Consider the following 21,461-nt stretch of genomic DNA (forward strand, 5'->3'; position numbering starts at 1 on the left):
TCATGGGTTTAAAATATTTAAAGTTCACTTGAGAGTATGTCATGATGAAATATACAAACACAGATTGTCTTTTGATGATGCTTTTAATCAGTTAATGAAGAAAGGAAAGAAGTGCTGAGTATGATTCATTGTCACAATGAACAGAAAGAACAGTGAAGATGATTGAAGCCGCAGAATCAAGTTAGGCCTTCTCCTGCTTAGGAGTCTCTTCCTCCTGTTTCTCAGGTTCTGTCAAAGAGAAAGTGACTTGTGTTTTATTGTACAGTTTTCTTAAGGTTATGACATCCCAACCAAAACCAAGTACAGATGACTACAGACCTTTGAATTGGATGGGACCCAGGACCAGAGTTTGGCTGTCGTGTTTTGACCCCACATCTCTGGCGGCACGGTTGTAGCATCCACGGCGGCAGCGGGAATTGTTGTCAGAGGCGGGGCATATCAGGACCTTGCACTGGATGTACAACGACTCTGTGGCTCGCAGGAATTGGAAGGCCTGAAATCTGAAGCGGGCATAGGGACGGGTGCCACTGACGTAGGCATAGTAGGTGTTATCCACAGGACAGCTACAGGAGAAACAGACAGTGTTACTGGAGAATATTACTATGTCCGGTTATCAGAAAAAGCTAGGTCCAGTAAGTATTTCTATATTTGAATACTTAACTGGTTAAAGAAAATATTAGATTCTATATAAAATAGACCAATCACACAATTAAAAAATATTCCATTGCAAGAAAAGTCCTACATTCAGAATTGTACTTATGTTTACTGTTTGTATAAAAATCTACTCATTCTGCAAAAAATTGACATATCAAGTGTTACATGTTACAATATTTCTGTCAGTAATGTATAAGAAAAGTGCATCAAAGAAAAATATTTACTAATTGTGTTTAGTAACTTTCCATTACTGATGTTTGATGTACTTCACTTGATTTTCAAATGTCACAAATCACACAGCTCTGCTTTTACTCAATCTTCACTGAAACACAGCATACTGTCATCTCACCCGTTGCGGACCAGGTAGTAAGATCTGTTCTGCAAATCATGGGGCGATGGTGAGGTCACACAGGTGTCCAGATAGAGGACCAGGGAGCTGTCCCCCCTCCTCAGGTCCACTTGGACATACATGTACTGGTTAAGCGTCACCATGTATGGAACCTCAGTCACCTAAAAGTGTAAAAGCAAAACGTCAGCATTGTATCTAGGTATTTACAGAAGGATTTAAAAATGTTTTAACACACCTGATAGTAGAAGTTATTGGATGTGTAGAACGCCATGCTGGTATTGAATCTGCCTGTTCCAGTAATGCTGCTGTTATCATTGTGACGGACAACGTACATGATCTGGGACACTGAATCCGGCTCCATCCGACAGCCCACGTTCATCTTAAAGTGAGACTGGCGAGTGATCTCGCCAGAGGTGGAGGCGTAGGCTCGGAGAGAGTTGGTGTACACAATTCTGCCATTCTCAAACTGGTAAACAGAAGATATTAGAAAACAGTCTTCTAATTATGACAGTTATTTGAGTCAGGAAGTACTGTATGTTGTTCATTTTTTTCGAAAGTTGCTAAGTAAGTTAGCCTAAGTTGTGTACCTTTCGAACATTGCCACAGGTGTTAATGGGGAAGTTGAAGACCACCTGGTAACTGGAAACCTGGGGTCTGCAGTACTGGTCATTCAGATACAAACTATGGCCGTCGTAGCCGAGAGAGTTGAGGTAACTCCTCTCGATCACAATGTTCATGTTGTCTGAGGAACAGTCCACTCGACCTGACAAAGGAATCGTTTTCACGGGATATTTACGACAGTTTGAATTACTTTTAGAATAAAGGTTTAAGATTACACATGGTTGGTTTGTCCACTGAAATATATGTAATACAATTAACAGGATTAGTATGAACTTTTGTGCAGATGTTCATGATCCCCAGAGGTTGAACCTTCTGACTGCAGTGATCCCCTAGTTCTTCCTGATGCGCCAGCATGAGGTTAACATTTTTGGTTTAAAATCAAATCAGGTTTTATTTATATAGCACATTTAAAAGCGATTTTTGGTCGAGCCAAAGTGCTGTACATGTAATAAAAACACATTACTACAAATCACAATAAACGACAATAAATTACAACAGATATATCTTAAAAAACAAAATAAAAATAAAACACACGGAAAAGTCAGGAGTCGTGCTCCGCTCTAACTAGAAAGCCAGAGAGAAGAAGTGTGTTTTTAGTTTTGATTTAAAAACCCCTATAAAATAAAGTGCATTAACATACGGATTGCAATGAAAGTTGGTGCTTGTATTCATGTCCCCATCAAGATTAAATATAATAACTTCCTTTACTTTCCATATAGCACCATCCTCAGGTGTACATTTAATTTTTTCTTTTTTCTTGCCATCTTTGTCAATCTACAGGAAACATTTAACCCAAATATAATGTCATAATAAAACAAATTAAAAAAACTACCATAACAGTACCTGAGCTTTCTGGCAGAGAGCTAATGAAGTCAGCATTGAACCCTCGGCCAACAACAGAGCCATCAGTCCGGAAGACCACCGTCATGTAGTTGGAGGTGGAGTAGAAAGTACTCTGTTGTCGACTGTCGTTGCACACTTTACCCAGAAATCTTGAGTTAACAGACGGCCCATCGTAGACGTTAATATAGTCACAGTCGCAGCAGTTCTCCAATCTGTTTTTAAGATGACAGCCACAAATTATTGACTTGCAGAATGAGTTGATGATAACACATTAAGTGCCAAATTTCCCACAAGTTAAAATATTCCTAAAACATTAAGGCTGCTAATATATACGAATGTTCTCCAAAAGGGAGTGTTTTCTTCACTCACTGCAGGTAGTCGAAAGACAGGAAGATTCGTTGGTCGTGTGCAGCACTGAGCTGCCACACACAGTTGGCGTTATCGTGGTAGTTGTTGGGATGGTTCGGGCTGGAGAAGGAACCAGAGCCATACAGAGAGCCTCCACAGGGCGATGCTGACCGTGAAGAACATAACATAAGTGTCATTGGAGTAAACTATACAGTACAAGAGGCTCATGTTGCACACTAAGGGTCCTACCTGTAGCTGGCATGTCAGTTGTGACTTGCCATTTTATTTTTTCCCATTATTTTTTGTTTGATAATACCTATAACATCAGATTCACTTGTATGTTGTATCACCTTGTGTTGTTTTAAATGAAGATGGTAAACCTGGTGTATGTACTATATCATGCCAAAACCTTGCCATCTTTGTCAATCCACAGGAAACATTTAACCCAAATATAATGTCATAATAAAACAAATTAAAAAAACTACCATAACAGTACCTGAGCTTTCTGGCAGAGAGCTAATGAAGTCAGCATTGAACCCTTGGCCAACCACAGAGCCATCAGTCCGGAAGAGCACCGTCATGTAGTTGGAGGTGGAGTAGAAACTTAAAGTACTCTGTTGTCGACTGTCGCTGCACACTTTACCCAGAAATCTTGAGTTAACAGACGGCCCATCGTAGACGTTAATATAGTCACAGTCGCAGCAGTTCTCCAATCTGTTTTTAAGATGACAGTCATAAATTATTGACTTGCATAATGAGTTGATGATAACACATTAAGTGCCAAATTTCCCACAAGTTAAAATATTCCTAAAACATTAAGGCTGCTAATATATACGAATGTTCTCCAAAAGGGAGTGTTTTCTTCACTCACTGCAGGTAGTCGAAAGACAGGAAGATTCGTTGGTCGTGTGCAGCACTGAGCTGCCACACACAGTTGGCGTTATCGTGGTAGTTGTTGGGATGGTTCGGGCTGGAGACGGAACCAGAGCCGGACAGAGAGCCTCCACAGGGCGATGCTGACCGTGAAGAACATAACATAAGTGTCATTGGAGTAAACTATACAGTACAAGAGGCTCATGTTGCACACTAAGGGTCCTACCTGTGGCTGGCATGTCAGTTGTGACTTGCCATTTTATTTTTTCCCATTATTTTTTGTTTGATAATACCTATAACATCAGATTCACTTGTATGTTGTATCACCTTGTGTTGTTTTAAATGAAGATGGTAAACCTGGTGTATGTACTATATCATGCCAAAACCTTGCCATCTTTGTCAATCCACAGGAAACATTTAACCCAAATATAATGTCATAATAAAACAAATAAAAAAAACTACCATAACAGTACCTGAGCTTTCTGGCAGAGAGCTAATGAAGTCAGCATTGAACCCTCGGCCAACCACAGAGCCATCAGTCCGGAAGAGCACCGTCATGTAGTTGGAGGTGGAGTAGAAACTTAAAGTACTCTGTTGTCGACTGTCGTTGCACACTTTACCCAGAAATCTTGAGTTAACAGACGGCCCATCGTAGACGTTAATATAGTCACAGTCGCAGCAGTTCTCCAATCTGTTTTTAAGATGACAGCCACAAATTATTGACTTCCATAATGAGTTAATGATAACACATTAAGTGCCAAATTTCCCACAAGTTAAAATATTCCTAAAACATTAAGGCTGCTAATATATACGAATGTTCTCCAAAAGGGAGTGTTTTCTTCACTCACTGCAGGTAGTCGAAAGACAGGAAGATTCGTTGGTCGTGTGCAGCAATGAGCTGCCACACACAGTTGGCGTTATCGTGGTAGTTGTTGGGATGGTTCGGGCTGGAGACGGAACCAGAGCCGGACAGAGAGCCTCCACAGGGCGATGCTGACCGTGAAGAACATAACATAAGTGTCATTGGAGTAAACTATACAGTACAAGAGGCTCATGTTGCACACTAAGGGTCCTACCTGTAGCTGGCATGTCAGTTGTGACTTGGCAGTAGGCTGTTAACAAAAACAACGTGGGTTTCAGATTTTGCGTGGATACTGTGCCAATTGTGTGGGACATGATACTTACAGTAGTCGTCATTAAAACAGTTTCCATTCAATTCACAAGAGCTTGAATAGTAGCAGCTTCCCATAAGATATATTTTGTAAGTGGAGGTTACTGTCAGGTTTCTGTATGGACAGGCTAAAAAGGGTCATGTTCATACTCTTGAGACTTTGAACACCAATAACTTATACCGCTGTTTTGTTGTTGAGTTTCAGGGTAATTGTTTTAGTCAGGGCTTTATTCAAACAGTGGTAAAGGTGCAAGTATACTCAATCAGAAGGCTTGTCGGGTGGTGGAATAGCTGTAGAATTCAAATTGTTTTTTAGTACTTTCAAATCAATTTATACAGTTTTTCTCTTCCTTCATAGATTCCTGTTTTGCTTAGAGTACAGAAAGATCCCCCATTGTGTCCTACCACAACATCCTGTTACTACAAGTAACACATCATATTAAAAGGAAATTATGCAAGTTTGTAATACAGTCGATTTATATGGATACTTGGGATGACAATTCAGTAACTTTGTGAATCTTGGCACTTACAATAGTAGTCATTGCAGCAGTTTCCATTGTATTGACAAGAGCTTGAGCAGGAGCAGCTTCCCATGTGCCGGCCACAGTTGTAACGACACGAGGGCTGAGCTGTAGGAGAGACAGAGTGACGTTAACAGTACAGTATAAAGGAAATGTTACATATAAAGTAGCTGAAGGTAAATGGGTAAAAGTGAGTAAAGAGGCGGCAGTAGCTCAGTCTGTAGGGTCTGGAGTGTGGACTGGTAGCTGGAGATAATAACTTTTGTAATAAAAGTCTGTCTTTCTTTCTTTTTCTTTCTTAGTAGCTTGAAGAGTTGTACATACGTGTCACGTAAGGGTCCTGGGTAGTGCTTGCAGGGCAGTAATCTAGATAGAGAGAAAGAGAGAGAATAACAAGCTTTAATCTTTGTTTTACTGCATAATTCATTAGAAAACACCAGTGTTGTAAACTGTAGTCCCATATCGTACTTAAGTAAAGTAGAAATACTACAATGAAGTTAAAATCCTGCATATAAAATCTTACTTAAGTAAAAGTACAAAATCCAAAAATACCAAAAGTAAAAGTATTTACTGTGTGCAGTGTCCCGAATCATATATATTAAAATACTGGATTATTTGTGTTAATGCATTTATGTGTTAATCACAGCTGTTAAAGTGGAGCTACTTTCAGTTATTCTGCTGCTGGATATATGAACATATAATTATATATCATTTTTATATATTAGTTTATTGAAAATTTGTTTTAGCTAATAATCTGAATCTGAAAAGTAACTGATTTTGTCTAAATAAATGTGATGGAGTAAAAAGTATAATATTAGCTCCCAAATCGTAGTGGAGTAGAAGTATAAAGCAGCATATTATAAAAATACTCAATTGAAGTAAAAGTACCCGAAAATCGGACTTAAGTCAATACTTGATTGAATGTACTTTACACTTCTGGAATACACCTATAGCTCTTAAACAAAAGGGGAAATGTGAGTGATTTCTCCTCAGCTGCTAAAGGTTTTTTACCCGTTGATTTGTTTGACTTGGCACTTACAGTTGTAGTCATGGCAACAGTTGCCATAGTATTGACAAGAGCTTGTGCAGGAACAGCTTCCCATGTCCCAGCCGCAGTTGTAACGACATGAGGGCCGAGCTATGGGAAACAACATGTACTTTAAAGAGTGATAACTAGAATTGTTTTGAAATAAAACTTTACCTGAGTGAAATGAACAATACCTGTATGTGCTGCTGTTTCAGCTGAAGAAGAGCAGTAATCTGTAAAGCAGAAATATTAGATTGGTTGGTGTATCAGAATCAGATTCAGCTTTATTGGCCAATGTGTGTACAAGGAATTTGACTCCTCATTTCTGTTGCTATCAATGTGCAAACAAAGAAATACCGGTCTTTGTTTTGCAGGCAAAACAAGGACAACAAATATAAACAAGGTAAGTATAAACAGTTGACTATATGTACACACGTAAATATATTAATATAAAGTGTAAATATTAAAAATCACAAATGAAACGTTTTGTAGATAGGACAATGGTGCGATGGAGTAAACACATACACTTACATATACTTATGAACCTAAACCCTTATTTGTTGTTTTCTCTTATTAAATATATCAATGATTGATTTGCTGGTTCACCCCAGTGATAGAAAAGGTATTTAGATCCTAACTCAAGCTAAAAGTACAAGTATAACAATATAAAAAACCTATGTTATAAATAAAAGTTCCAATAAGGGGCTTACCATAATAGTCTGGACAGCAGTCCCCATTGGTTCCACAGCTTGAAGAGCAAGAGCAGTTTCCAACATGGTTGCCACAGCTGTTTAGGCAGGAATCTGCGGAAAGAGCAGACGGAACAATCGCCATCACTGAAAACACACAGTTAGGCTCTCAACATAATGTTATGTTTCATTTTTTACATTTTGGAACCATAAGGGTTATAACATGTGATCTGTGTCATTCTTCTACAGACAAAAACTAAACATTAAAAATGCTTTCAGTTTGTAGCCTAGTTAATTCTTAAATGATTTGGAAAGCAACACTTTGCTGCTTCATTAGTGCATCCTCCTAGTAAACAGTTACCTGTGTACCTGCAAGTTATTCAGAACTATATATTAAATCAGTTATTTTTTAGGTATAAATCAGAACCATGATCAGACGTTATGCTGCTAATTCTGGAGGTAACCTTTTTACCAGTTTTAAATTATTGATTTTAATGTTTTACCTGGAGAACCTGTTGCCAGATTCCTTTCCTCACTTTGTTGGAGCTGATCAGCACCTGATGAGAAAAACACATAAAGGAATGATTACAACATCCATAAACCCTTAATCCAAAACCAAAGAGACACAAACAACAATAAGAAAATGGTGCACAATACCTTGCGCTCTAAGTGAGGCAATCACGCTGCAAAGAACCACAAGAGTCCACATGGCGAATTCCTTTACCTTCCAACCTGCTTCACATGCTGAACACTGCAGCTTATATAGGCAGACACCTTGACGTGGCACCCTTAAAGTGTCTGAAACCACCAACAGTGATACTGATTGATTACTCATTAATGAGAAAGACAGCACTTAGTTAACTATCATGAAGCGTACACAAAGATTGTTCACATTTGGTTTCAGGATGTGTTTAAGGATGTTTGCATCAAAAATACCGTTCAACTTCACAAGGGCCTTTGGGAACTTACAGATGGGCAGATAATACAATATCAAGTATGATCTTACATGTGTAGCTAACATCTGAAGATGTGTCACTGCCTCTTGTAACTACACCAATCCTGCTGCATCAGTTGCATTGCTTTTACTGTAACTGGAGATGTTAAAACTTTTTTATAAAAATGATAGTAAAATACTGATGTTGTTTCAATTATGTTAAATCTTTACAGAAACTTATATTTGTCCTGTCCTTTACATGCACACATGTAACACAAGTAATTTAACTTTATCTACATATGTTTTCTGGCAAATCATTTCAGCAGAAGGCCTTAGCTCTACCCTCCTGTTATCCTCAGATTTACTTTACACCCTTTATCCTCTGGGGTCAATTTGACCCCAGTAGTTTAAAACTCAATGATCCTATTCCACATTTTAACCAAAATGTATGTCTCTGGTGCTTTAGGTATCTTAGTTAGGTATCTTAGTTGACTACCTAAATAACCATTTAAATAAAACATTACCCCAACCTTCCCCCCACAGACCCCTTTATACATCCAGAATTCCTATTATGTGACTATAGAAAAATATATAAATCACCATAAAATCTCACTGACTGAAATAAAATGTTAAAATAAGATCTTTTTGATGTTGTTAAAGGACCAATAACTAAAGCAGAGGGTAGTTTTGTTTTACAATGATACATTTGAATGTAATAGTCACCTCAATATCATCCTACACAATCAACACAAATATGTGTAAAATATTGACATTTGTATATGTTTTATACTACTAAAACAGCCAGGGGTCAAATTGACCCCAAGGAACACCGATGTGTACAAAGTGCGTACAGGACATTTAAAAAAGATCTTCATGTTCATTTTATGTTTACCCATTAGTCCGCACTAAATTAGGAAGAGTCATGAAATACTAAGCAAAAAAATAATGTGAACAATGTTTTTTAGATACGTTAAACATTGAATGGGGTCAAATTGACCCCAAGGATAACAGGAGGGTTAATAGCAAATGTTAATGAATGTTAATGAATTGGCAATTCATTAATTAACCATTCTTGCTGACTTGCAATTGTAAGCATGCTGACTTGCTGAACAAAGATGGTGAACAAAGTAAAAATACCTTTTATTTGCTGAAAGTCAACATTTTAACATCATGTTGCACTTGTTTAATACAATACATTGTTTAATGTATTGTATTGTCTGGGTTGGATTGTATATATTATCCAATTATAAGGCGTATCTAAATTACAAATGAAAATATGAAACATCTCATTTAATTATATATTATATTTGTGGTTGTATAAATCAAATATTATAAATGACCTTTTAAAATGTACAGCCATGTCATACTTTGCTTTCATCTATGATCATCAATTTTATTCTTCAAGTATAAACCTAAAAATCTATTTAAAAGAAAATCTGATCTTTTTAATGTGTTTATTTGGTAAATTGGGAATATTGGACTTAATATTTGTATCAATGAGTTGCTACACAAAAACACACTGTGTGGTGAACGTGCAACATAGCGATGTGTCATTGGTTGAAACGAGGACAGAAGAAGAAGAAGCATGAATGTTCTTTATCAGTTTGACATTGTGAACAGTTAGTTGAGTGACCTTGAATACTTTTCTGTCAAATTGTCAGCTTACAAGAAAGTCGTTCATGTTTGCTTTATAGACTCCTAACTTCCCGTTATAATTTACAATGTTTAAAAAGGATAAAACGGGGCTGTAAAACACTAAACGTAACCAGTGTTTCTCTTTCTGGTGAGAAAAAACAGTGAACCCTGTCCTGTTGAATCAGCTGTGTGTGCAGGATTCTCCTTATTTGAGTCACGGATGTGGCCTTTTAATATTGAACATTAGCTAAATATTAGCTAATATATTAGAAATCAGCTTAACCCTTATGTTGTGTTCGGGTCTCCCGTGACCCGTTTCAAGTTAAAATTATATAATAACTAAGCTCTAGTTTTTTTTAACGGAACAAGGCTTCATGATATCCTCCACAACACAAAAAAACTGATTTTGACTATTTTAGCCAAGTCTGAAGGTCTGGGGAGACCCAGCAGAATTGTTGTGGGTGACTCAGGGTCAAATTTGGCCCAATCAAAATTCATCTTTGACTTTAGACACCCCACCCCCACCCCCTTCATCCACTGTAACAATAATTAAAAACTTTTTGGGGGGAGATTGTATTCTAATATTAGTCTATTATAGTCAGATAACGTAATGATCCATTGTCTTCACCATGGGAAATATAATGAGTGAATTGAATCATATGTTTTACTTAAATATGTGGTGTAATGTTTTTTGGGGCCATCAAATACATTTACAACAGGATTGTACGGTTATGAATGCATTATAAGTTAGTTATGATGTAGTTAAAACAATATTGGATGATATTATTGAGTGTTTTGGACTGAGATAAATCATGGGTCAAAATTGATCCGCGAAGACCATGAACGGTAACAGCTTTTGAACACAACACAAGGGTTAATAAACATGTTTATCAGCCTATAAAGAACCTCTGAGAGGTGCTTTCACTTTTACAATAACTAGTTGGGCTTATTATCTTCACACGATAAAGAGACACAGAACTTTTTATTTGTACATTTGCATCAAATCCAATGTGTTCTCTCAGTTGCAGATGCTTATTAAAGGTGGGGTATGTAATTTTAGAGAAACCAGCTCGAGTGCGCTCAAATTTGAAAATACACAACCGGAAAAAATCTTTTTTTCCGGTTGTGCTTTTTACAGCGCTACGGCTTCCACAGATTAATTGTTTGTATGGATTTATTGTCAAAGCATTTAATATATTCATTGCTATCGGGATGTTAAGAGTATTCCATGGAATATAACAAAAAGTGTTTCTGAAATAAATTACATACCCCACCTTTAAGTATAAAAAATGCCTATAAAATTTGTCATGATTCAATCAGTTGTCGTGTTTTAAATAAGCATTTCTGCAATTTGCACTAATGGTATGGAATAAATAATGTGAGAGAAGATTCATATGGATCGTATCTGGAGAGAAAGAGTATGATTTACATAGAGAGAATGATAGCAGAATAAAATAATTTGCATTGTGTTTGACCCCGAGTATGAGCAACATTTGGAATACCACATTTCCCGTTTCACAAAAAAAAGACCCAACAATGTGATGACGTTTCAGTGAGTCAATCTCAAACAAAAACAAGCCTGGCTGTCCCCGTGCTTCCTATCTGTCTTTTGTGGAAAGTGTATCCCTGCTTTCTCCCCCTCCAGGATGAGTTTGCATCATCTTCCTTAAGTCGAAATGAAGCGACATTGTGTGATGTTACAACCCGGCTCCTGGGCTGCAACAAAAAGCAGGGAGGCGAGACAAGGGGTAAGAATATAACAATTGTTTATTCTTAATAAACAATATAGTGAAAAGAACCAGCCACAGGTCCCCGAGGCTGGCACGGAGAGAGTGCCCAGAGGAGTGTGAGACGTATCCGGCTTGGGGCCTCTTCTATTGATTCCGCAGGTGTAGCTCATCAGGCAGGTATCCTCATCCGGCAGCTCATCAGGCACTGGAACCTGTAAACACCCACAAACACACTCTGCCCTCGACGGCACCCCACGTGGTGTGGAGGGGTCGCCACAGTGGTCTCTCTCTGTCAGACCTATTTCTCTATAGCAGTAGCAGTACGTCAGTACAAAGCGGGGTATAAGTAATGACAGCAGAGCCCCTGACTCAATGCTGCTTTGGTTAATCAGTAACCAGAGTGGGAGCAGCGAGGCTGGCCTGTGTTAAATTGAGGGAGCCGATCAGCCTGGACCTCATTCAGCACCTCACTCAGCAGCAGCAGACACACTCGGTAAGAGCAAGCTTTGATTTGATCTCATTTGCCTTTTGATTGTGCAGTGAATATCCAAACCCTTCAGAGATGAGGGGCAATGTTTGGAACTCTATAACTGATTGGAATAATCCAATTATGTTCCACAAAACCCAAATATAATGTTCTAAAAAGGCTTTGTCCAACTCTCTTGGACAAAACGTTTTATGGTCAAAGATTCTGAATTTGGCAGAAAACATGAAGGCATGTTGTCATTAAGTCACTGGGTACACAGGTGTACTGGTTGTTTATAAGAACATTTGAGTGCAATGGTTATATTGATTAGAGGCCAAGGCTAGTGTCCAAAAAAGCAAATGTTGCAGTGAGACTGCTACATCAGCAAGATTATTCTTTGTCTTGGGTACTGTTGTTTGTTGCTTAGCAACATGTGTGAAGAACATAGTTACTGTTTCTAGGACCACCTCCTTGTTGCCATGCTTACCAGTACTGGGAGCATCCAGTAATGACTGCCTGCAAATCATTTCATTGTGAGATGGATTAATCTTACTAATTTATAAGTAAAGTGTTTTCTAACTTACTGCACTGTGTCTTCTGTCATCCTTTTTCTTCATCTTATTTGTGTTCAAGAACGGAAATTAATAACAGTGATATTTTTATCATGGGTTTAAAATATTTAAAGTTCACTTGAGAGTATGTCATGATGAAATATACAAACACAGATTGTCTTTTGATGATGCTTTTAATCAGTTAATGAAGAAAGGAAAGAAGTGCTGAGTATGATTCATTGTCACAATGAACAGAAAGAACAGTGAAGATGATTGAAGCCGCAGAATCAAGTTAGGCCTTCTCCTGCTTAGGAGTCTCTTCCTCCTGTTTCTCTGGTTCTGTCAAAGAGAAAGTGACTTGTGTTTTATTGTACAGTTTTCTTAAGGTTATGACATCCCAACCAAAACCAAGTACAGATGACTACAGACCTTTGAATTGGATGGGACCCAGGACCAGAGTTTGGCTGTCGTGTTTTGACCCCACATCTCTGGCGGCACGGTTGTAGCATCCACGGCGGCAGCGGGAATTGTTGTCAGAGGCGGGGCATATCAGGACCTTGCACTGGATGTACACCGACTCTGTGGCTCGCAGGAATTGGAAGGCCTGAAATCTGAAGCGGGCATAGGGACGGGTGCCACTGACGTAGGCATAGTAGGTGTTATCCACAGGACAGCTACAGGAGAAACAGACAGTGTTACTGGAGAATATTACTATGTCCGGTTATCATAAAAAGCTAGGTCCGGTAAGTATTTCTGTATTTTAACACTGGTTATAGAAAATATGTTTATTTAGTTTCTATATAAAATAGACCAGTCACACAATTCAAAAATATTCCATTGCAAGAAAAGTCCTACATTCAGAATTGTGCTTATGTTTACTGTATATATAAAAATTTCCTCATTCTGCAAAAAATTGACATATCAAGTGTTACATGTTACAATATTTCTGTCAGAAATGTATAAGAAAAGTACGTCAAAGAACAATAATTGACTAAATGTGTTCAGTAACTTTCCATTACTGATGTTTGATGTACTTCACTTGATTTTCAAATGTCACAAATCACACAGCTCTGCCTGTCCTTTGAACAAAATGCAGGTTTTACTCAATCTTCACTGAAACACAGCATACTGTCATCTCACCCGTTGCGGACCAGGTAGTAAGATCTGTTCTGGAAATCATGGGGCGATGGTGAGGTCACACAGGTGTCCAGATAGAGGACCAGGGAGTTGTCCCCCCTCCTCAGGTCCACTTGGACATACATGTACTGGTTGAGCGTCACCATGTATGGAACCTCAGTCACCTAAAAGTGTAAAAGCAAAACGTCAGCTTTGTATCTAGGTATTTACAGAAGGAATTTCATTTTTTTTTAACACACCTGATAGTAGAAGTTATAGGATGTGTAGAACGCCATGCTGGTATTGAATCTTCCTGTTCCGGTAATGCTGCTGTTATCATTGTGACGGACAACGTACATGATCTGGGACACTGAATCCGGCTCCATCCGACAGCCCACGTTCATCTTAAAGTGAGACTGGCGGGTGATCTCGCCAGAGGTGGAGGCGTAGGCTCGGAGAGAGTTGGTGTACACAATTCTGCCATTCTCAAACTGGTAAACAGAAGATATTAGAAAACAGTCTTCTAATTATGACAGTTATTTGAGTCAGGAAGTACTGTATGTTGTTCATTTTTTTCGGAAGTTGCTAAGTAAGTTAGCCTAAGTTGTGTACCTTTCGAACATTGCCACAGGTGTTAATGGGGAAGTTGAAGACCACCTGGTAACTGGAAACCTGGGGTCTGCAGTACTGGTCATTCAGATACAAACTATGGCCGTCGTAGCCGAGAGAGTTGAGGTAACTCCTCTCGATCACAATGTTCATGTTGTCTGAGGAACAGTCCACTCGACCTGACAAAGGAATCGTTTTCACGGGATATTTACGACAGTTTGAATTACTTTTAGAATAAAGGTTTAAGATTACACATGGTTGGTTTGTCCGCTGAAATATCTGTAATACAATTAACAGGATTAGTATGAACTTTTGTGCAGATGTTCATGATCCCCAGAGGTTGAACCTTCTGACTGCAGTGATCCCCTAGTTCTTCCTGAGGTTCACATTTGTGGTTTAAAATAAAATGCATTAACATATACTGCACGGATTGCAATGTCTACACGAAACATTTAACCCAAATATAATGTCATAATAAAAAAACTTTAAAAAACTACCATAACAGTACCTGAGCTTGCTGGCAGAGAGCTAATGAAGTCAGCATTGAACCCTCTACCAACCACAGAGCTATCAGTCCGGAAGAGCACCGTCATGTAGTTGGAGGTGGAGTAGAAAGTACTCAGACTGTCGTTGCACACTTTACCCAGAAATCTTGAGTTAACAGACGGCCCATCGTAGACGTTAATATAGTCACAGCTGCAGCAGTTCTCCAATCTGTTTTTAAGATGACAGCCACAAATGATTGACTTGCATAATGAGTTGATGATAACACATTGAGTGCCAAATTCCCCACAAGTTAAAATATTCCTAAAACATTAAGGCTGCTAATATATACGAATGTTCTCCAAAAGGGAGTGTTTTCTTCACTCACTGCAGGTAGTCGAAAGACAGGAAGATTCGTTGGTCTTGTGCAGCCCTGAGCTGCCACACACAGTAGGCGTTATCGTGGTAGTGGTTGGGATGGTTCGGGCTGGAGAAGGAACCAGAGCCGTACAGAGAGCCTCCACAGGGTGATGCTGACCGTGAAGAACATAACATAAGTGTCATTGGAGTAAACTATACAGTACAAGAGGCTCATGTTGCACACTAAGCGTCCTACCTGTAGCTGGCATGTCAGTTGTGACTTGGCAGTAGGCTGTTGACAAAAACAACGTGGGTTTCAGTTTTTGCGTGGAAACTGTGCCAATTGTGTGGGACATGATACTTACAGTAGTAGTCATTACAACAGTTTCCATTGTATTGACAAGAGCTTGAGCAGGAGCAGCTTCCCATGTGTCGGCCGCAGTTGTAACGACAGGAGGGTTGAGCTTAGAGACACAGGGGAGTAATAAAACATATCAGTAATTTCTCATGTAAACAGAATAAATGATGGGCTTGTTTATTCCCATACTCTATAGGTTGTTGAGAAGTAGTCATACCTGGTGTGGGTGTGACAGTTGGAGTCATGTAGCAGTATGCTAGATGACAAAGAGAGGAGAACATCATTATTATCTTTTAAACCTTATAATACACCTGTTGTTTATTCTGAGAGTGTGAACATAAAATATGTTTTTGATCCAGTCAGCCAGAACTGATTTTAAGCAAACCAGTAATGAGGAAATTACAAAATTCTATTCTACTTATATGATCTGTAGGTTATATTTCAACATCTCACTGTGATAGATAGCGTCTTGGTTAAGATATATTTTGTAAGTGGAGATTACTGTCAGGTCTCTGTATGGACAGGCTAAAAAGCGTCATGTTCATACTCTTGAGACTTTGAACACCAATAACTAATACCGCTGTTTTGTTGTTGAGTTTCAGGGTAATTGTTTTAGTCAGGGTTATATTCAAAGAGTGGTAAAGGTGCAAGTATACTCAATCAGAAAGGCTTGTCGGGTGGTGGAATAGCTGTAGAAACCAAATCATTTAAATTGTTTTTTAGTACTTTCAAATCAATTTATACAGTTTTTCTCTTCCTTCATAGATTCCTGTTTTGCTTAGAGTACAGAAAGATCCCTCATTGTGTCCTACCCCAACATCCTGTTACTACAGGTAACACATCATGTTAAAAGGAAATTATGCAAGTTTGTAATACAGTCGATTTATATGGAAACTTGGGATGACAATTCAGTAGCTTTGTGAATCTTGGCACTTACAATAGTAGTCATTGCAGCAGTTTCCATTGTATTGACAAGAGCTTGAGCAGGAGCAGCTTCCCATGTGTCGGCCACAGTTGTAACGACAGGAGGGTTGAGCTTAGAGACACAGGGGAGTAATAAAACATATCAGTAATCTCTCCTGTAAACGGAATAAATTATAGGCCCACATACGTTTCTGAAAAATGTTCATACCTGAGGGTGTTGTGCCAGATGCAAGGCATTGTGCTACATGACAAAGAGAGTACACAATTATTACAATCTTTTAAATCACAATTAATACTTTTGGTCACCAACATGGTCATATAGCACATCATACAAGCTTTTTTTGTTTCCAGCATGGTTAGGCATTAAAGAAGATACAGAAGGGACATGCCAAAACTGAAAAAACAGGAACTGAGGAGACATTAACCACATGAAACATAAATGTCTGGAAAACTGTGAATCTGTAATCGTTCACAGTAGGTAAATCTGCAATAAATTATTACGCTTTGCTCTTCTTTAACTAGTATCTCTTTGGTTGAGAGTTCATAAAGATCTCCAACAGGTAACATCCTGTTTCAATGGGAAATACAGTACATCCTATTGAGAGGAAACAAATAATGACACCACTTCAAAGTCATTTTCATGATAATAATTCAGTAAATACAGAAGATGATGCAACATGCTTTTCTGCAGAAATGGTGATCGTAGTGTACAGAGACTTCCCCGAGCATCTTTGTGGTAAATTATACTTACAGTTGTAATCATAACAACAGTTTCCTTGGCCTCGACAAGAGGTTGTGCAGGAGCAGGTTGTCAGGTAGTAGCCACAGTAGTTACGACATGATTGCCGACCTTATAGAGAGTATTTCAACGTATCAGTAACTGATAATAAATATTTACTATTCCAAATGTAGGTTGTTCACAGCGTTTTATACCTGTTGGGGTAGGTGCGGCTGTAGTTTGCGGGCAGGTGGCTACACAAAAAAGACAGTAAAGTGATTACAATCGTTCACACCTCTAATAATTCTTAAAATAATAATATGTATTTACACATACATACATAAGAACATGCATACATACGCACGAATACAATAAATACAATTTACAATATAGGAAAAAAAAATGGAATTTAGAAATCATTGAGTCTATCACTTAGTCAAATTCATTAACATGGGAATAAATAAATATGTGTTGTAGTGCAGTGCAAATCCTGCTCTGATTTGTGAGTCTTGGCACTTACAGTAATAGTCGTAGCAGCAGTTTCCATAGTATTGACAAGAGCTTGAGCAGGAGCAGCTTCCCATGTGTTGGCCACAGTTGTAACGACACGAGGGCCGAGCTTTGAGACACAGGGGAAGTAATAAAACATATCAGTAATATCTCCTGTAAACGGAATAAATTATAGGCTTGTTTTTTCCCGCATACTGTATATGTTTCGGGAATGTTTTCATACCTGAGGGTGTTGTAGCAGGGTAGAGAGTATTTCAACATATCAGTAATTGATAATATATATTTACTATTCCAAATGTAGGTTGTTGAGAGCGTTTTATACCTGTTGGGGTCTGTGTAGGTGCTACTGTAGTTGGCCGGCAGGTGGCTACACAAAAAAGACAGTAAAGTGATTAGAATCGTTCACACCTCTAATCATTCTTAAAATAATAATATGTATTTACACATACATACATTTATGTATATATACATACATACGCACGCATACACACGCATACGTACGCATACAATAAATACAATTTACTATACAGGAAAAAACACAGGTATTGAGATTTTGCAATCATTGAGTCTTTCACTTAATAAATTCATTAACATGGGAATAAATAAATATATGTGTTGTAGTGCAGTGCAGTTGTAAATTGTCTGTAACTGTATGTGTTGTGGTGCTAGATAATTTTTAGACAGTAATGAGTTCTTGTATGGCTCTCATGTAAATACGGTATTTGATTCTGTTTGTACGAGACTTGATGGACCTGTAGGATCTACCGGAGGGCAGAAGAGCTCAATGCTACAGGTCCATCAAGTCCCATACAAACAGACTCAAAAACAACTAAACAAAACATTGTATCCCAACATGTATATGAATAGACCTCCCTCACTAAGAGAGGGATGCAGATCCTGCTCTGATTTGTGAGTCTTGGCACTTACAGTAATAGTCGTAGCAGCAGTTTCCATAGTTTTGACAAGAGCTTGAGCAGGAGCAGCTTCCCATGTAATTGCCACAGTTGTTACGACACGAGGGCCGAGCTGTAGGAGAGACAGGGTGACGTTAACAGTACAGTATAAAGGAAATGTTACATATAAAGTAGCTGAAGGTAAATGGGTAAAAGTGAGTAAAGAGGCGGCAGTAGCTCAGTCTGTAGGGTCTGGAGTGTGGACTGGTAGCTGGAGATAATAACTTTTGTAATAAAAGTCTGTCTTTCTTTCTTTTTCTTTCTTAGTAGCTTGAAGAGTTGTACATACGTGTCACGTAAGGGTCCTGGGTAGTGCTTGCAGGGCAGTAATCTAGATAGAGAGAAAGAGAGAGAATAACAAACTTTAATCTTTGTTTTACTGCATAATTCATTAGAAAACACCAGTGTTGTAAGAAGTAGTCATATATCGTACTTAAGTAAAGTAGAAATACTACAGTGATGTTAAAGTCCTGCATATAAAATCTTACTTAAGTAAAAGTATAAAATCCAAAAATCCAAAAGTACCAAAAGTAAAAGTATTTACTGTGTGTACTATAGTAGTGTCCCGAATCATATATATTAAAATACTGGATTATTTGTGTTAATGCATTTATGTATTAATCACAGCTGTTAAAATGGAGCTACTTTCAGTTATTCTGCTGCTGGATATATGAACATATAATTATTGATCATGTTTTATTTATTCCTTTATTTATAATTTGTTTTAGGATAATAATCTGAATTTGAAAAGTAACTGATTTTGTCAGTTACTTGTCAGGAGTAAAAAGTATAATATTAGCTCCCAAATCGTAGTAGAGTAGAAGTATAAAGCAGCATATTATAAAAATACTCAATTGAAGTAAAAGTACCCGACTTAAGTCAATACTTGATTGAATGTACTTTACACTTCTGGAATACACCTATAGCTCTTAAACAAAAGGGGAAATGTGTCATTCTCTGCACATCATTTCAGTTGGTTTTGACAGAGTGATTTCTCCTCGGCTGCTAAAGGTCGTTTACCCATTGATTTGTTAGACTTGGCACTTACAGTTGTAGTCATAGCAACAGTTGCCATAGTATTGACAAGAGCTTGCGCAGGAACAGGTTCCCATGTTCCAGCCGCAGTTGTAACGACATGAGGGCCGAGCTATGGGAAACAACATGTACTTTAAAGAGTGATAACTTGACATTTTTTGGAAATAAAACTTTACCTGAGTGAAATGAACAATACCTGTATATGCTGCTAGTTTAGCTGTAGAAGAGCAGTAATCTGTAAAGCAGAAATATTAGATTGGTTGGTGTATCAGAATCAGATTCAGCTTTATTGGCCAATGTGTGTACAAGGAATTTGACTCCTCATTTCTGTTGCTATCAATGTGCAAACAAAGAAATACAGGTCTTTGTTTTGCAGGTAAAACAAGGACAACACATATAAACAAGGTAAGTATAAACAGTTGACTATATGTACACACGTAAATATATTAATATAAAATGTAAATATTAAAAATCACAAATGAAACGTTTTGTAGAGATAGGACAATGGTGCGATGGAGTTAACACATACACTTACATATACTTATGAACCTAAACCCTTTTTTTTTCTCTCTTATTAAATATATCAATGATTGTTTTGCTGGTTCACCCCAGTGATAGAAAAGGTATTTAGATCCTAACTCAAGCAAAAAAGTACAAGTATAAAAAATTAAATAAACCTATGTTATAAATAAAAGTTCCAATAAGGGGCTTACCATAATAGTCTGGACAGCAGTCCCCATTGGTTCCACAGCTTGAAGAGCAAGAGCAGTTTCCAACATGGTTGCCACAGCTGTTTAGGCAGGAATCTGCGGAAAGAGCAGACGGAACAATCACCATCACTGAAAACACACAGTTAGGCTCTCAACATAATGTTATGTTTCATTTTTTACATTTTGGAACCATAAGGGTTATAACATGTGATCTGTGTCATTCTTCTACAGACAAAAACTAAACATTAAAAATGCTTTCAGTTTGTAGCCTAGTTAATTCTTAAATGATTTGGAAAGCAACACTTTGCTGCTTCATTAGTGCATCCTCCTAGTAAACAGTTACCTGTGTACCTGCAAGTTATTCAGAACTATATATTAAATCAGTTATTTTTTAGGTATAAATCAGAACCATGATCTGACGTTATGCTGCTTATTTTGGTTTTAAATTATTGATTTTAATTTTTTACCTGGAGAACCTGTTGCCAGATTCTTTTCCTCACTTTTTTGGAGCTGATCAGCACCTGATGAGAAAAACACATAAAGGAATGATTAACATTACATTACATGTCATTTGTTAGACGCTTTTATCCAAAGCGACTTACATACATTCAGTACTGTGGACAATCCCCACAGGAGCAATTTGGGGTGAAGTCTCTTGCCCAGGGATACAACGACATGCTGACTGCAGTGGGACTCGAACTTGCTATCCCCTGATTCGAAGTCCATCATACTATCCACTGAGCCACAGCCTCCTCAACAACATCCATAAACCCTTAATCCAAAACCAAAGAGACACAAACAACAATAAGAAAATGGTGCACAATACCTTGTACTCCAAGTGAGGCAATCACGCTGCAAAGAACCACAAGAGTCCACATGGTGAATTCCTTTACCTTCCAACCTGCTTCACATGCTGAACACTGCAGCTTATATAGGCAGACACCTTGACGTGGCACCCTTAAAGTGTCTGAAACCACCAACATTGATACTGATTGATTACTCATTCCTGGGAAAGGCAGCACTTGGTTAACTATCATAAAGCGTACACAAAGATTGTTCACATTTGGTTTCAGGGTGTGCTTAAGGATGTTTGCATTAGAAAAACTAAGCACTTATATTCTAACAATGCACTGGCTTATCTAAAGCCAGTTGAGTAGCAAGGCAAGGCAAGGCAAGTTTATTTATATAGCACTTTTCTGTACACGACAATTCAAAGTGCTTTACAAAACAAATTAAAATACTTTTTAGGAATAAATACAGTAAAAACACATTA

At 38.0% G+C, this 21,461-nt stretch overlaps 1 protein-coding gene across 3 annotated transcripts; it reads right to left on the minus strand.

Moving 5' to 3' along the window:
- Window positions 1-64: 64 nt before the first annotated feature.
- On the minus strand, window positions 65-21,090 carry LOC117499849 (deleted in malignant brain tumors 1 protein-like). 3 transcript variants are annotated; one of them, XM_034152499.1, is made up of 27 exons: window positions 21,015-21,090; window positions 20,656-20,709; window positions 20,192-20,284; window positions 19,675-19,713; window positions 19,492-19,590; window positions 18,733-18,774; window positions 18,418-18,516; window positions 17,813-17,857; window positions 17,501-17,599; window positions 17,196-17,234; window positions 17,014-17,112; window positions 16,471-16,503; window positions 16,276-16,374; window positions 15,556-15,594; window positions 15,346-15,444; window positions 15,237-15,272; window positions 4,537-4,681; window positions 4,162-4,379; window positions 3,687-3,831; window positions 3,312-3,529; window positions 2,837-2,981; window positions 2,468-2,679; window positions 1,591-1,766; window positions 1,239-1,469; window positions 1,004-1,164; window positions 319-563; window positions 65-228 (listed from the first exon to the last, which is right to left on the minus strand). In XM_034152499.1, exons 1-27 carry the CDS (start codon window positions 21,064-21,066, stop codon window positions 182-184), a joined length of 3,009 nt encoding a protein of 1,002 aa, XP_034008390.1. In that variant the 5' UTR covers window positions 21,067-21,090; the 3' UTR covers window positions 65-181. The 3 variants fall into 3 exon arrangements, with proteins under 3 accessions (XP_034008390.1, XP_034008391.1, XP_034008392.1); XM_034152501.1 differs by lacking the exons at window positions 65-228; window positions 319-563; window positions 1,004-1,164; ... (6 more) ...; window positions 4,162-4,379; window positions 4,537-4,681 and adding exons at window positions 12,588-12,751; window positions 12,842-13,086; window positions 13,553-13,713; ... (2 more) ...; window positions 14,646-14,851; window positions 15,009-15,153; XM_034152500.1 differs by lacking the exons at window positions 15,237-15,272; window positions 15,346-15,444; window positions 15,556-15,594; ... (11 more) ...; window positions 20,656-20,709; window positions 21,015-21,090 and adding exons at window positions 4,765-4,800; window positions 5,390-5,488; window positions 5,705-5,746; ... (3 more) ...; window positions 7,600-7,653; window positions 7,754-7,825.
- Window positions 21,091-21,461: the final 371 nt, after the last annotated feature.

Source organism: Trematomus bernacchii, unplaced genomic scaffold (assembly GCF_902827165.1).
Source record: "Trematomus bernacchii unplaced genomic scaffold, fTreBer1.1, whole genome shotgun sequence".
NCBI classification, from domain to species: domain Eukaryota; kingdom Metazoa; phylum Chordata; class Actinopteri; order Perciformes; family Nototheniidae; genus Trematomus; species Trematomus bernacchii.

Coding starts and splice junctions, on each gene's coding strand:
- LOC117499849 (XM_034152499.1), bottom strand. CDS start 21,066: ATGTGGACTCTTGTGGTTCTTTGCAGCGTGATTGCCTCACTTGGAGTA. Junction 3,530..3,686: donor CTGTCTTTCGACTACCTGCA/GTGAGTGAAGAA, acceptor TCTTAAAAACAG/ATTGGAGAACTGCTGCGACT. Junction 229..318: donor GGGTCCCATCCAATTCAAAG/GTCTGTAGTCAT, acceptor TCTCTTTGACAG/AACCTGAGAAACAGGAGGAA.